The sequence below is a fragment of the Electrona antarctica genome (assembly GCF_951216825.1).
Source record: "Electrona antarctica genome assembly, chromosome: 1".
NCBI lineage: Eukaryota > Metazoa > Chordata > Actinopteri > Myctophiformes > Myctophidae > Electrona > Electrona antarctica.
The window spans coordinates 12246823-12262498 of NC_136806.1; the positions used below are offsets into that span (position 1 = coordinate 12246823).

Here is a 15676-nt window from a genome sequence, read left to right on the forward strand (position 1 = left end):
CCTATGAAACCTATCCATGTGTCCTCCACGTCAAACACTTTTACATGTCTTTTTTCTGTCAAGCCTGCAGCATCCCGGGCATAGAAAAGCTTGCCTTTTCTGTCTTGTTTGTCTGTGTCTTTGTCATACTGTTATGTCTGTTTCTTCTTCTTTTTGTCCACAAATTTGTCGGATTCCCCTTGTCGTTTTGAAGTAGATGGGAATCCAGTGCTGTCTGCATGTCGCTAACTTTGCTTTCACTCCAAACGGTAGATCTCAAAGAAGGACTGTGGTATTTATGAGATCACCCTGAAGGATGCGAGAGGGAAAGATAAGAGCATGTTCAAAATGACCGACGAAGGTAACTTATTTTGTTATGCATTTTACAGCTGCTATAAGCAATAATGTCAACATTTATGTTTTGTATTTTTTTTGTATTCAGACAGCCAGCAATGGGTAGAACGCTCCCCAAAAAATGTAGTCTCTGTGACACATCTAGGGGCCACAATCTGCACTCAAAGATGTTCCTATAGAAGCTTTGTCATTGGTCGAAACAAACCAGGTCGCAGTGACTAACCAATCAGGAAGCAGACAGGCAAATCGATCAATGACAAAGATTATAGGAAAATCTTTGAATGCAGATTGCGGCCCCTAGATGTGTCAGAGACTAATTTATTTTGGGAGCATTCTACCCATTGCTGGCTGTCTGAATACCAAAAAAAAGGGTCATTCAAATGTTGACATATTATTGCTAAGGGACATATGGCTCTATTTTCTCACTGCCTATACCGCTTATCCATAAACTTCTTTTCTTTTTTCAACTAGCCGATGCTCTGATGTTGTGAGCTTGTTAGATCGGCTATTTGAACTATTCAAAAAGAAAAATCAAAATAGCAAAACAAAAAAGGAAATGGCAAAAGGTTTTAATGGATATGATTATTGATTATTCTCCCATTTTTATCCAGGTTACCAGGCTATCATGAATGAGCTGTTCAGGGTTATTGGTAAGCCATTCTTTCAAACTGATTTTTTTAATTCCCTGTGAATATATGTCATTTACATTATAGAAACAAGTCACTTATACAAACTCGTCTTTAGTCAAAGAAAACTTTAGTCCTGGTTGAAATTATGAAATACAGTAAAGTATAAAACATTTGTAGGATACACATTTTTCAGAATCAATATTTCTGACGACTGACTTGAATTCTTTTTTTATATAGGCAAATGCTGTATGTCTTCCAAATTGAACAGATACATTATATCTCTGTATTTCGGTTCCTCTCCTTCCAGCTAACTCCTCCACGGAGATCCAAGTTGTCGCAACTGAGCAGGGCATCATCCTCTACTCCGATATCACATACTACGACCAAGACCTGCGGGTTACTTGGCTCCAGAAGTACGTCAATCCACCCTATCACGTCACTGGAATGCTGCTTTATGTTTTCCTTGTGTGTTCGTCGCTCCAAGTATACACATGTCCCACTTCCCCACAGAGGAGGTGACTGGGGAAAACAATTCATATGATCCGGAACAAAAACAACAGAGCCCTCACTACACCCGGTCTAATCATATCAGCACATAAACAATCTTCTGATTCACAATAACAAGGAACTCATCCCCATGTCACCTGTGTATTTGTCAGAGAGGCCAAGATTGCCAGCTCGGACAGAGTGCAGTCCGGAGTCACGGGAGAGCAGCTTTGGCTTAAGATCAAGGAACCCACTGAGAAAGACAAAGGCAAATACACCATGGACATCTTCGATGGCCAGAGCGGTGTCAAAAGGGTGCTCGACCTCACTGGCAAAGGTGAGAGCCAGTTTAAATATCTGAAACAATTATTCAGCTTCTGATTTGACAGAAGACCCCTTATCCCTTTGTTTTGATGTATGACACACACAAAGCCTGAGTAGGATATTACCCTATCTATATAAACTCACACTGTGTAGATTACATGAGCCTACATTCATTAACCTTTATTTATTTTACTGAAAAATAAAGGTTAAATTAAACCGTTATTTTTCATTAACCTTTATTTACAAAGCTACATTGAATTTGAGTCAATGCTTCAGTACTCAATTGATATTGCATAAAAAACTAAAATAATCTCCTTTTTGTGTCGATGTAGTATGGGAAGAGGCATTTGAAGAATTCCAGAGGTTGAAGTAAGTAACTCAACTCTTTTGACCTGATGTTGTGTAATTCTGCATTTCTGTCTGTTTAACTAAACGATGATGATGCCATGACGCCAGTGGCCAAATTGACACACATTACTCTGTGGACCCCCAGTTGAAAAGCCATGCCAGGGACCCCCATAAGAGAAGATTTTACGGCTCTAGCAGAGATTCTCAACCCGTTTAATTTAAAGGACTCTCCATGGCATTTCTATCTCTGGGACCCCCAATTTATATTGTAAAATCAATGTTAATTTAACTCTGAGAGTTACGGGTCCATTTGTAAACTCTCAGAGTTACAGACCCATAAGGGTCCATTTTGTTCCAAACTATCATTTAGCTGGGGACCCCCTGGAACTCCCTCAAGGACCCCTGGGGGTCCACAGGCTTATGCCATAGCGTAGTGGCTAGTCAAAAATAGACTCAATGTACTTTTTTTGCCCTTTTGAACGGACCCCGCTCAAGTCACACTTCCTGGCATTGTAACATTACTGAATGGGGAAATGCTCCAAACCTTCTGTCTGTGGTGCCATTTTGAGATGCCTCTCTGACAATGTCTCTGTTTGCTTCCTTCCTTCCCTCCTTCCTTCCTCAGGGCGGCCGCCATCGCAGAGAAAAGTAAGCAGAATATATTTTACCTTGCTGGGTGAAATTATGCAACAAACCTTCAGACTCACACACACCGCTGGGATTTTAATGGGATTTTCTTCTTCTTTTTTACGGGAATTAAATTATAGTACAGCAGGTGTGGTAATTGTGGTGAGGAAGATTCACGAGGCACGAGGGTGTTAGTGATTATTACTTTCGGAACCCTATCGGGGAAAGCGGTTGCTCGGGAAAATTAACTGTCAAAAGGTGTTTAAGAAATTGAAGTTCGTCACCAAAGCATATTTAACCCAATACGACTGGGAAAGTCGTTTTAGATTTACAGTACATACATACAGTATAGCATATTGAATAGCTATTCAAAGATAGCAGATATACAAGCTCATAGCGTGCCACTTTGTGCCACGCTATGAGCTTGTAGATCTGCTATTTTTGAAAAATCATGACAATTTGTGCAAATCTTCAGATATATTTTTAAGACAACATTTTAAACTAAAATCTTTGCGGGGGGACCATCCCCGGAATAAAATATTTTGAGATGGGGGTCAGCGCTAGTCTGAATTTTCATTTCGTTTAAGCACCACTGTAGCAACGTATGTTATTTCCAGAAAACTGTTAGGAATTAGAAGATATTTTTAGACTCGGTCTCAGGTCTTAATGGGTTAAAGTACAGTATGATCTTCATGCATTATTTTTCCTTGGGACAGCTGTTCTGTTATTATTTTCAAATGTGTTTGGGCAAATGTAAACACATTCTATCATGCTGTGCACAAGCTGCACTCTAAATAATGTGCCGTGTGAATACATGAGAATGCATGCGGGTAATCTCATTCAATAGAGGGTATGCGCCTAATGACATCATCATCAAACCCGGAAGTTATGCAGGAACGCCTACTGAGTGGCAAAAAACTACTTTCTGGCCTCGACAGCCCATACATCCAAACAGAAAAGTCCTATCTGATTGCATTAAAAGACGTTAAACAATGTTAAACTCACTTTGCCTGTCGCTTTGCCACTCGATTTGCCATTCACTTCATGCTCTATATAGATTTTTTAAATTCAAAATTAATTTAGTTTTGGAATATTAGATCGGTATTAGCTACATGTATACATATAAGGCCAGAGTCTCCAAACTATCTACTGTATGTGATGCACACACTGATTCGCTTCTTTGCTCACTCTTTAGATCGTGCTCGTGTGATTGGAGGTTTGCCAGAGGCGGTCACAATCCAAGAGGGCAAGGTAAGACGAAGCATCGCTCCTCTCCCAGGGGAGCTGTTATGTATTCACATTTTGTATGATGACACATTTCACATAAAATCGCTGTATAGGCCACATGGCGTCTTACGATATCATTTAGTGCCCTAAGCAAACATTAAAGTCCATAAACTTGGCGGGCAAACGATTTACCTCATGAGTGCTCTAAGCAAACGTTAAAAATCATTGGTGATTGGCTACAGATGTCGTGTCATTCTGCGCTGTGGTTGGCTGGAAATGTGCGTCAGTGCGCTCTGTGGTTGGATCGATTCCGGGCGCTAGAACTTTCCATAACGTTTGGGCCACATGAACCAATATAAGTGGCAGTGAGGAGGAGGGGGAGGAGAGGTATGGAGAGAGAGAAGAGGGGACAGGGAGAGGGAGAGAGAGAGAGAGAGAAAGGGAGGGAAGGAGAGAGTGTGTGGGCACTACACACAAAGAAGCGGCAAGAAAGTGCCTACAGCAGGCATCTCTTCCTGGTTTTCAGACAGCTGGTGGATGAAAATGACACTCACACGTGGCTTGAACTTGTAGCGTCGGCAAAGCGTTTAAGGTTTTTTGCTGACGCTACAAGTTGAACCCGGAGCGTCATTTCCATCCACCAGCTGTTTAAAAATCCAGAAGAGATGCCTGCTGGAGGCGTTTCTTGACGCGACAGATGCCAATATAAGTGGCAGTGAGTAGAGGAGCGGAGGAGAGGAGCAGAGGGGAGAGAAAGGGAACCTGTCCTCTAGTACTAATACATTTTCAAATGTCCTGTTCTCTTTGTTCAGTCCCTCAACTTGACTGGCAACGTCTGGGGTGATCCCGCGCCCGAGGTGTGCTGGATGAAGGGTGAGAGGCAGCTGGTGTCCGACGACCGCTACACGCTCAAGTTCGAGGCTGGCAAGTACGCCAGCATCACCATCGCTGGAGTCTCCACGTCCGATTCTGGAAGATACGCCCTTGTGGTCAAGAACAAGTATGGCACGGAGGCCAGCGAGTTCACCGTCAGTGTCTACTTCCCGGAGGACGTGCAGGGCTGACTGGGGGCTGACTCCAAAGCATTTGACTCCAGTGAATGTCTGTGTAAGGATAGCAATCTAAATAAATGATGAATCTGGGAAAGGCATAACAAACGGCTCCTTCTGCCTCTTTTCATGTCGCTCCCGGGCTAAACGAGCTTTATTTGGGCATATTTGCAGGTCATGGATGAGTAATTTTGGGAAATAGAGAAGAGTAGTGTGTGCTTGTTGTAGTCGCTTCATTTGTCGTGTATCACTTTAAGCCGTTAAATATGAAACCATGACAGATGGTTGGCCTGTTTATGGCATTAATATTTACATGTCTTACGCCACTCTTAACAGAACTGCATTTGGATAAACTGAACTCTTAAACGATCTCATATCATCCCTGAGGCTGATCTGGGGGGTGGGGGTGGGGGTGGGGGCGTGGGTGATGTAGTAAAGTTTGTATTCGTCTCTGTATTGTGACATTTCGAAAATATGGACCAGTGGAAACAGATTTCTTGTTCCACTGAGTAGAGCTATGACTCTATTTAGAGAGTAAAACAAATTAAAACAAAGCTATTTTTACTGTACGTATGTGTCTACCTAGTGTACCAGAAGTCAAACATTAAGAAGTCAGTTAACTGACAGACAGTGGAGGGATTATATAAAGCATAGAAGTCATGTGTTTACTGTCTGTTCACTTCACACTCGTGTGACAGAAAATAACTGGTTGTGTCTGCCAGCCCTGCCTCTAAGCTGTATGTGACAAAACGTGCATACACAGCATACCTTTATTATGTCTACAGGCTATGGCTATAAAACCAATTCCTTATGTATGTCACACGTCACAGTCGGAAGAATGTTTTTGAAAGTGGAGAGGAGACTGAGAGGGAGTTGTCATGGGGTAAACCTTCCAGATATCTTTATCTGGGACTGCAGTTACTTTGAAATTGTCTATTGAACAAGTCTATTGAACAAGGAAAGTATGATCTGGTGTTGTATTAATAAAGGTACACTTGCTCTGTAGAAAGTTCTCTGTGTTTATATTATTTATTTTACATAAAATAAACTTTGCTGCTTAGTGAGTCACATACTTCTAATTGTTGCTCTTGAAATAACAAATTCAAAGGATATGTTATTATATTTACAATTTACAATTTAGGCATTTAGCAGACGCTCTTAATCCAGAGCGATTTACATTAAGCAATAACAAAAGCATGGCATACATCACATATATAAAAAGTAGTTATCATGAATCATGCGTAGACTAAGAACGTAACAGTGGAGTATCTATGTAAACTATACATACTATACTATATAATATATTATACATGTGTACTATAAAGTGCTATGACTACATAAAGTGCAATTCTAGAGCTGTCTACGTAACAAGCTATAAGTCTGTTTAAAATACTATGTAAGTCTACATAATGTGCTATCTAAGGGGATAGGCTAGGGCAAGTGTTACGGGCCATGGTGGAGTCTGAAGAGGTGGGTTTTCAGACTACAGCGGAAGATTGGGAGTGAGGCTGCAGTTCTGACTGTGATGGGAAGTGCATTCCATAGTTTTGGAGCCAGAAGGGAGAAGAGTTTGGGACGTGTGGAGCGTTGTCCCGGCGTTTTTAGTGAAGGTACCTCCAGCTTCCCTGCGTTGGCTGATCTGAGTGCGCGGGAGGGTTTGTAGGGTACAAACATTATATGTTTTGAAATGGCAGGACATTGAAATGATGAGTTCTACGTGTATTGAAGTGATGACATCTACATGTTGAAATAATGAAGTGGTTCACGGCTAAATGACTGTCACCTCTGGAAGAGGCATGGGGGGTTTTGACACATTGAAATGATGACATCTACATAATTCCAACATTGAGAGACTCAGCGTTCCTTTTATAAGGGGGTTCTATAAGGGGGACCCTTACAGGTCTGAGGTCTGTAAACTCAGTGTAGCCTACAAATGGAAGTTAGAGCAGTGGTTTTCAACCCTTTTCATATCAAGGCCCATTACTTATTCAACATTGATGAGATTTAAACTCTCAGACGCAAAATTTAGAATATTGTTTTAGTCATTGGATAAGATTCTGTCCACAATTCTTTGCTGTGTTGATGTTGCCACCATAGGAGAGACAATAGGCCAACATTGATAAAAATAACAATTATTCTACATTCACTAATTGTGAAGACTTCTTGCAAATTAAGTAATGCAGATGTTTCACAATAATTTTAGTCTTTTAGTGTAAAATGAAACCGATCGGACCCTATAGCTCAGTTTGGAACCTCATACGCTTTAGCTCGGAGCTAAAGCATAGATATGATCGGTTCTACATCTATCACCTGGATCACCTGTCCTGGAGGCTGGAACCTATAAACCCGCGTCACTAGACCATGCAGGCTTTAAACCCCCGGCACTCAATGTGGTCCCCGGACCACTGGTTGAGAACCATGTGATGTGAGTTTAGAGAACCACCACCACCTGACTCTACAATACATGTAGCTGTGAAGTGAAACACAAACAAACAGCTGATGATACACAGACAGTGTGAGTGAGCAGAGCTGCCACTGTGAGGCTCCAGTAACGGCTGTCCTGTTCTGTTGTCCAACCGTTGTTCCTCCCAGCCAGCCAGCCAGCGACAGACACTATAGTCACACAAGAACCAAGCAGTCTAGTCTAAACGCTGGTGGTGGTGGTCAGGTCCAGGCAGGCAGCAGGCAGAGAGAGAGACACTGGCACTAGCTCCGTCTCGGACACGTCAGAACATTTTTGGACGGGAGTTCCACTCACTCACTTCCACAGCCGAAGATACTACAATAGAAGATCATTCATTATGCACAGAACATCTCCCCTCTCCTTCGTCTCAACGTCCCGCTGCTGAAGAAGTAACCGACCGAGAGAGGTAATTATAAAGGGGGGAATAATTAACATTCATGTTAATAAAACAGATGTTTTTATCAGTCAGTCGGTCGAGCCGGGTCGCTGCAGCTGACATAGTTTCCACTATACACTGACTCCCGTTAGCCAACGTAGCTATAGCGTAGCTAGCTGTATAGCCAGGGCAGCCGGGGCTAGCATTTTGGCTGAACGATATTTTTGTTTAATTTTCTGACTCATGACATTATAGCACCGGGTAAGTCATCAATATTACAGTTCTACACCGTGCTAAACGCTGACATTTTTCTATTATATTCATACACTCAGGGGCAAAACTAAGTAACTGTGGTGTGTATCAAGGTATAACGACAGCGTTCGGTTTAACGTTAACCGTAACCATGACATTATTATTATAGCAGCGGGCAAAACATTCCTTTACAGTTCTACAGCGTGCCAATCAGTTGGTGTGTTCATAATCTACTGGGGGTGAAACTATAGTAACTGGTTTAAGGTATAACGCCGGAAAATGGAGCGTTTTGGTTTCACGTTAACTGTAACCTGACCCCGCCGGGGTCTCTGGCCCTGAGCCCATCCATTCATTCATTCAATCATGAACATAATCATAACGGTGGTTTTCAACCCTTTTCATGTTACCCAGGGTCCAATATTTATTCATCATTTGAGCCACGTACGGACCACCATTTGATGAGATTTAGCCTCTCAGACCGAAAACGTAGAATATTCACATTCAATTCCATGTTGTATTGATGGCGAATTGGTATTCATTTTAAGATAACAGGCAAACTGTGATCAAAAATAACAATTCTTCTACATTCTCTAATTGTGTGTAGACTTATTGTAAATTAAGTAATGCAGATGTTCAACAGTAATTGAACTCTTGAGAGTAAAATGAAACCAAATGGGTTTGGTTTCATTTTACACTCAAGAGTTAAAGATTTAAACTGGGTCCATTTGGTTACAAACTCTCCATTTAGCTGGGGGACCACCTGGAACCCCCTCCGGGACCACTAGCTCTGAGGCTATGGACCAGAGATAGTTAAGAACCATAGCTTAACTGACCTTAATTTAGGCCAATTTAATAACCTTTCAGTTGATCTATATTCATGAAAAACTGCCATGTCTAGGCTACATTAATTTCCGGCCTAATGCTAGAAATAAGGCTTCTGGAGCTGGGAAGTTATATAGGGCATGGCATAGTTTTAATAGGTCATTTACTTTTTTTATTTCACTAAAATGTGATTCCCATTTGGGCTGTTTAAAAAAAGAAAACACGTTTGTCTGTCGCACTCACTCACACACGCCTTCACAATCCACATAATCATTACGTGCAGTTCACTCGTACCCAGGTCACTGTGTGTGCCATACAGTTCGATGCACTTGCTGTCAACACAAATGATTGCGTGCGTTTGACTTTGACCCAAATCAAAAGGAAGATGACGAAGGTGTCTGTTTTGTAACACTATAGTTTGATCTCTCATATTGATGCTTGGCTTGCATTAGCCTGTACTGTTTGAAAACGGAGGCAGGTTAGTAGCCACTAATAGCCAGCCAGAAGGTTTGTTTGGTTTGTTGTTGTATGTTTGCTTGGATCATGAATAAAGTGATTGGGTAACAGCTGATACAGGATAGCTAGGCACCAAGGAAGAGTGGGCGAATTGGCTATTTCTGTATCCAGTGATTGATTTCACACTTCATATATACTCTAAGTTTCACACTCTTTCTGTCCTCCACCACAGTCCTTTTAGGCCAAGTGGTTCTCAACCTTTTCAGGCCACGAGTGACCTCCCCAAAATAATGAACCCTGATAACGATAAGGACTTGGAATGTAGGAGTTCATACATTTTAGTTTGACTCGGTTACACAGATAAATGTTTTTGAATAGCAGATATACAAGCCTTGCAAGGCCTTCACTGTGAGCTTGTAGATCTGCTATTTTCACAATATTTGCTTCTTTCTGTTTGACCAGTGTTTATAGTATAGTTTGTTGATTTGAAGACTTTTGTTCTTTCTTTCTTAGTTTTTGTTCAGGTATTAAAAAGGTATTGAAAGTCCTTACATTGTCACTTCACTGTCATCTGGGGACACCCTATGTCCAAATACTGTGGGGACTACCCTGGGGAAGTCCCCACATTAGGTTAGTTGATATGTGGTACATGTTGTCGGATGAATACACCAACAGTGTTTGATGTCACGCTAGTATTTCTGCCCTCCACAGTTCGTTAAGGTGCTGGAATTAGTACCAGGCCTAAACGCACCCCGAGTGTTGTTCCAAATCCAGAGTGGCAAGGAAACTAAATTGTTTCAGGCTGTCAGGGAATTTTTCTGCAGAGACACGACTAGAGGCTGTTCATACGATACCATGACCAGTATTTGTAGACACATTTTGATTAAACTAACTCCTAACTAAGAGTGTGTAACTGTAACAAGGCTATTACTGAATTTGAAACTGTATGATGTATGTTTTATTTCCCCGACATTTATTCCAATTTAAAAGCAATGGTCAAGTCTATTCATTGTGACCTACTTCTTGATGGCGTGTAATGTCATATCTGTGTACTATGGTTCAGTCACAGGCAAGGCAAGTTTATTAGTGTAGCAGCAGCACATTTGATCAACAAGGCAATTCAATGTGCTTTACACAAAAAACACACGGGCACTATTTCATCAGAACAAAACAAAAATACGGCATACTAGTGGATTGTTGAAACCAGGAAGTACAGAGCACCAGATTTACGAGTTAATGACATCAGAGTTGACGTCATGTTGATTCTGGCCACGGCTGGTTTGTCGTCGTGCTGCTCCAATATATTGATTGGCAGTTAGAATACACAATGCAGTTGTTGTACCTGCCCTCTTGTAGTACAGTACCTACCTGCATGTCCGGCATAAAAAGGATAATGCGATCAGCTCTAATCTGACTTGTGACTTGTACATTCTGTTGTTCTAATGAGTTGTTTACAAACTGCTTAGTGGACACTAGGCCAGATAAGGCGTTCTTGGAAGAGCCACGTGTGTTGTGTTTATCCCTGGAATTCACTTTTAGGATCTGAGCCAAGGAGAGCGAGAGAGAGAGAGATACAGGGCAGGCAGGCAGGCAGCTACCGTGGTGGGTGGCCTGGTCACAGAGTCACAGACATGGGGAAACAGTGCCTGGATTCATCGCACTGCTCCAACTACAGTGTCACTCATCCGTCAGGATTCTGTATGGATATGACACTGAAAGATGTCTGTCTTGTATTTCCATGGTGGGAAAACACAAGACAAGACATCCTGTATTATGTTATTTCATTGTAGACCGATGCCCAGGAAGATTACAGCCTTGGCATGCCATAATACAATAGACTTTAAACTGTTTACCACAGTGAACACATGTCCGGTTGTAGTGTGGGTTTGGATGCTCACTGATTGTGGACATTCTGTGTTAGACTGAGCAGGATGATGGACAGACTGGTGTAAAGGAACTTAGGCCCCCAAACCAGAAACCACACTCATGATTCACCATGCAACTCCTTGCAACCAAACGGTTGCGTGTTGTTGCATGTCCCAATGGCATTTGCAAAGAGTTGCATTGGTGTGACATGTCCTTAACCCATTTTGACCTGAGATCAGATTCTAAAAATGTCTTCTACATCCTGACAGTTTTCTGAAAAAGCTATGTTTCTATGTCAGTCGTTCTTCGATTTTTCAAAAATAGCAGACCTACAAGCTCATATTTTTTTGTTACACCGTTACTAAACACAGGTATATTTTACCCAATGTAAAGTATTCCATAAAACATATTTCTCATCAAAATATATTGAAAGTACACCAATACATGGCAACTTGAGCTACTCTTTTAATATTTCATCATGACTTTTCACACACAAAACAAAAAAATATATCATGGTGGCAGGGCCCTATCATAGTGGGGCAAAATCTGTGAAAAACGTGCATATTATTTAAAAGATATTCCTAAAAAAAAAAGTAATGAAGCTGAGAACTTTGGTCCACCCATTCCTGGGACATGTGAGAAGGTCCAGTGGAGAAAAAAAAGTCCATTGTGGGTGTATAGGATTTTTCTCTATCTCACAAAAACATCACTAAACACGGGTGAAATTCACCCGAACACCTGCCTGAAGGTACTGAAAGTCCCACCCACCTCAGACATCAACAACATGATGAACATTACAAAAATATATAATGTTATGTCAAACCATGTGTCCTCCATTGGAAATTGGAAATGCATTGGGGCGGCCATGACACTACATAACATTCATCCAACAAGCGCAGTAAAGGTGTGAGCTCAGCCTTAGTGTTCTAGGGTTAAGTACAATTTTGATGTATTATTTTACTTTACAGGAGTATTTTCAGTACTTTTACTTATACACTACATCTCGGAGATAAATATTGTACTTTTTTATTGTAATTTTGATTATTAAATTATAAAACATGTATTAACCACTTTAGCCTTATATACAGTACATGTCGGCTATCTACGGCTAAGGACGGACGCATTGTGAGCTTGTAGATCTGCAATTTACAAAAAAATACATTTGAAAACTTGTAAAATGGGACATTCTGCATAATGAGTACTTTCTACTTTTGGTACTTTAATTCGTTTAATACCAATATCTTTGTACTTTTACTCAAGTACAAAATGTAACAAATGCGAGTACTTTTTCCACCACTGACTGGTGATGGACCCTGATTGTTTTTGAAGTGCAGTGTTCATGCATGTAGTATCTCATTCGCTGTAGCTGGCAGCCAATGAGCACACCTTCTACTACTATTGGATTAATCATCTACACAGAAACGAGGGGCCCATGGCGACCACAGAACTGCACGTGATTCAAGAAGAGCGTTTTCATTCATGTTTTTCTACTCCTCCTTGGTCCTTAACACAACACCCCCATGCATGTTCATTGAGCTTGTTGCTCCCTTATCAGTGGGAGAACGTTGAGTTTCGTAGGCCTTCACAGGAACTGGATGTCTCTCTTATCAGTCATGCACCGTCCCGGGCAGGGCCGCCACGTTACAAGGCCCGCCGGGATTGGACGAAGACCATGTGTCCTTTTAGCCCATTGGTTCTAAACACCAACCCGACCACTCCCCCTTGAAAACATTTTCACCAACCCCGAGCCCACGTCCCCTCCAGAGGAATTGGGCCCCCAACAGAGAAAAAAAAACATGTTATAATATTTATGACGGTGTTTTCCGTGGGAGTCATGTGTGGCAGTTCTCACTGCGTGTTTTTGTTTACTTTACGTCTGGGGACGGGCTTATTTTACTGATTTGATTTGGGAAGTCATTATATGACATGGAAGCCAAGAATCTGACAGGAGGATGGTCTTTGACAAGGAGAAGACTTTGTTCCCTGTGGAGTGACTCTGTCCTCCTGAAGAAGTGTGGACTGACAAGAAGAAGACTTTGTTCCCTGTGGAGTGACTCTGTCCTCCTGAAGAAGTGTGGACGAGATAATCAGTGCCGGTTGGTCACAGTGGTCAGGAGTTGCTCCTGCGTCCAGCAGTGATGAAGAGGCCACGGTCTTGGGGGGACATGGAGGGCCTCCGGGAGTACGATACAACAGAGGAGGACTCCCAAGAGTCCTTGTCCCTCAGGTCCTCATGGTCCCTGGTGAGTCTGGAAGGATTGACAGGTGTCTCGTGGGTCTCGGCTTGCGCTTGATGCCATGTGGGGGGGGGGGGGGTCTACCACATGGTGCTTAGTTTAGACAGGTGGCTGGGCTTATTATGGAGAACCAAGCCCAGGGGTGGTGAATGCTACTAGGAGGATGAGATGTGTGTGGATATTATGTTTGCCCCCCCTAGGCTGTTTTGATGCTCATCCCTTTAGCACATGGATAGTTTGTTTGTGACCTTTGTGTCACAAACAGTGACACAAAGGGGTCTGCGTTTCTATGTAGAAAGGACTTCTGACATTGTTATAGAGATGTAGGTGGTCAGTTGTATTTTCTGTAATTTTGCCACTCCATTTTGCCTACTAATGGTTCTGGGTAATTTAATGGATTTTAACCAGAACCTTTCAATTTACAATTTACAATTTAGGCATTTAGCAGACGCTCTTAATCCAGAGCGATTTACAATAAGCAAAAACAAAAAGCATGGCAAATTGGCAATACATCACATACATAAAAAGTAGTTATCATGAAACATGTGTAAGCTAAGAGCGTAACAGTGGAATATCTATATAATGAAACTACAACTATAAAGTGCTATGTGCTATCTAAGTCTACATAAAGTTCTATCTAAGGGGCTAGGGTAAGTGCTACGGGCCATGATGGAGTCTGAAGAGGTGGGTTTTCAGACTACGGCGGAAGATTGGGAGTGAGGCTGCAGTTCTGATTGTAATGGGAAGTGCATTCCATAGTTTTGGAGCCAGAAGGGAGAAGAGTTTGGGACGTGTGGAGCGTTGTCCCGGCGTTTTTAGTGATGGTACTTCCAGCTTCCCCGTGTTGGTTGATCGGAGTGCGCGGGAGGGTTTGTAGGGTTCGATCAACCTTTTGCTGCCTAAACAAGTTTATGTTAAACGTAGCAGCAGGTAAGGGTGATTAATTGGCTGGGATGAATCGAACCTGCTATCCTGAAACAATTGGTTAATAAAGACTAAAATGGGAAGTCACGTGGCAGGAGATGATGATTCATACACAATGCAAACATCCTCAATGGTTATGTAATCATAACGTTGCAACCTTATGGCTTCTTACTGTACATTGCAGCATATTACTGTTAATGGCCATAGATAACAATGTCCTCCAGAGATACAGTATTATGCAACAGGTACATGAGTCTTTATTATACCGTTTCTGGGCAGAAACCTTCAGATATAAGGAAACCGTTTCTTCCATTGAGAACTGTCATTTTGGTTTTGCGGAGGAAGAGATAATGTCGCTCCCCACTCGCTCCACACGGAGGGTAAGGAAGCCAACTTCAGTGTGATGAACTTTATTTAGACAAGTCTGATTCTGTGCCACCATGGATTTCCGCTTCACTGATTCTTTTGTCCTGTCTCTTGACACTTTACACTTACAGTATACCGTAGGTTGATGTTGGATCTAAGATTGTACAAACAGTGTTGTAGTAGTTCCTACAGCACAGTGTAAGTTTCCCTCGGGTTAGTGCAGGCCTTTTGCTAATGCCTAGTCTCAGTAGTCTGTGTTCAACTTCATTCTCATTTGCGTCCTCCCCCCGTGTGTGTGTGTGTGTGGGGAATCTGTGGGCTAGAGTTCTTAGAAAGAGCTGAGGGCTTCCTCTTGTTGACGGATGAATCCACATCAAAGCGACTAAACCACAATCAATGTTTTTTTTTTGTTGCAGTTACTGTGACGGCTCGCTCAAGTTTACCATAATATGTCTGTCGTTCTCTCTTGATCTCTGTGAGTGATTGAGACTGAGAGCAACAATAATTTGTTATAGCCTAAATATTTCAACCACTTCCTGGCGTCTCTATTTTAGACGGTGTGTTATAACTTATTAGGCAAAAATGTAACATGAATAATTAATAAATAAAACATCTGCGAGCTCTTAGCTCTTAGGTATTTGTGAGCTTGTAGATAAGCTGTTTTCTTTAACTTTTGAATAGGGCCCGGCTCAACTTACGGTTAAAGGAATGTTGTGACATGTGAAGGGGCTGTCTTAGTTGTCATTAGTTTACTCGTGGAAAACAATCCCCCCTGTTGTTGTTGTCTATGTGTCAAACTTGCACAATGTTGCCCTTTATTTCCAACCCTCTCGCTTCCCTCGGCTAGACTCAGAAGAACAAAAGGTCAGTTAGAGATATGGATCCATTCA

General features: G+C 41.9%; 2 protein-coding genes across 5 annotated transcripts in view; both read left to right on the forward strand.

The window, feature by feature from the left end:
- The window catches only part of myom1a (myomesin 1a (skelemin)), a 45192-nt gene extending 39854 nt beyond the window's left edge, over positions 1 to 5338 (forward strand). For all 3 annotated transcript variants that reach the window (XM_079501115.1, XM_079501114.1, XM_079501116.1), the window contains 8 exons: positions 253 to 340; positions 945 to 983; positions 1270 to 1375; positions 1622 to 1785; positions 2105 to 2141; positions 2746 to 2768; positions 3943 to 3998; positions 4787 to 5338. In XM_079501115.1, the coding sequence (XP_079357241.1) occupies positions 253 to 340; positions 945 to 983; positions 1270 to 1375; positions 1622 to 1785; positions 2105 to 2141; positions 2746 to 2768; positions 3943 to 3998; positions 4787 to 5038 (765 nt within the window). In that variant the 3' untranslated portion in view covers positions 5039 to 5338. The remainder of the gene's footprint in view (positions 1 to 252; positions 341 to 944; positions 984 to 1269; positions 1376 to 1621; positions 1786 to 2104; positions 2142 to 2745; positions 2769 to 3942; positions 3999 to 4786) is intronic.
- A 2071-nt stretch (positions 5339 to 7409) lies between these two features.
- Positions 7410 to 15676, forward strand: part of lpin2 (lipin 2) — a 47033-nt gene continuing 38766 nt past the window's right edge. The window contains exon 1 of one of the 2 annotated variants that reach the window (XM_079501279.1): positions 7410 to 7893. The gene's annotated coding sequence lies outside the window, so the exon portion shown is untranslated. Of the gene's footprint in view, positions 7894 to 8024; positions 8125 to 15676 lie in introns of those variants that run through there. The other variant, XM_079501280.1, reaches the window with a different exon arrangement.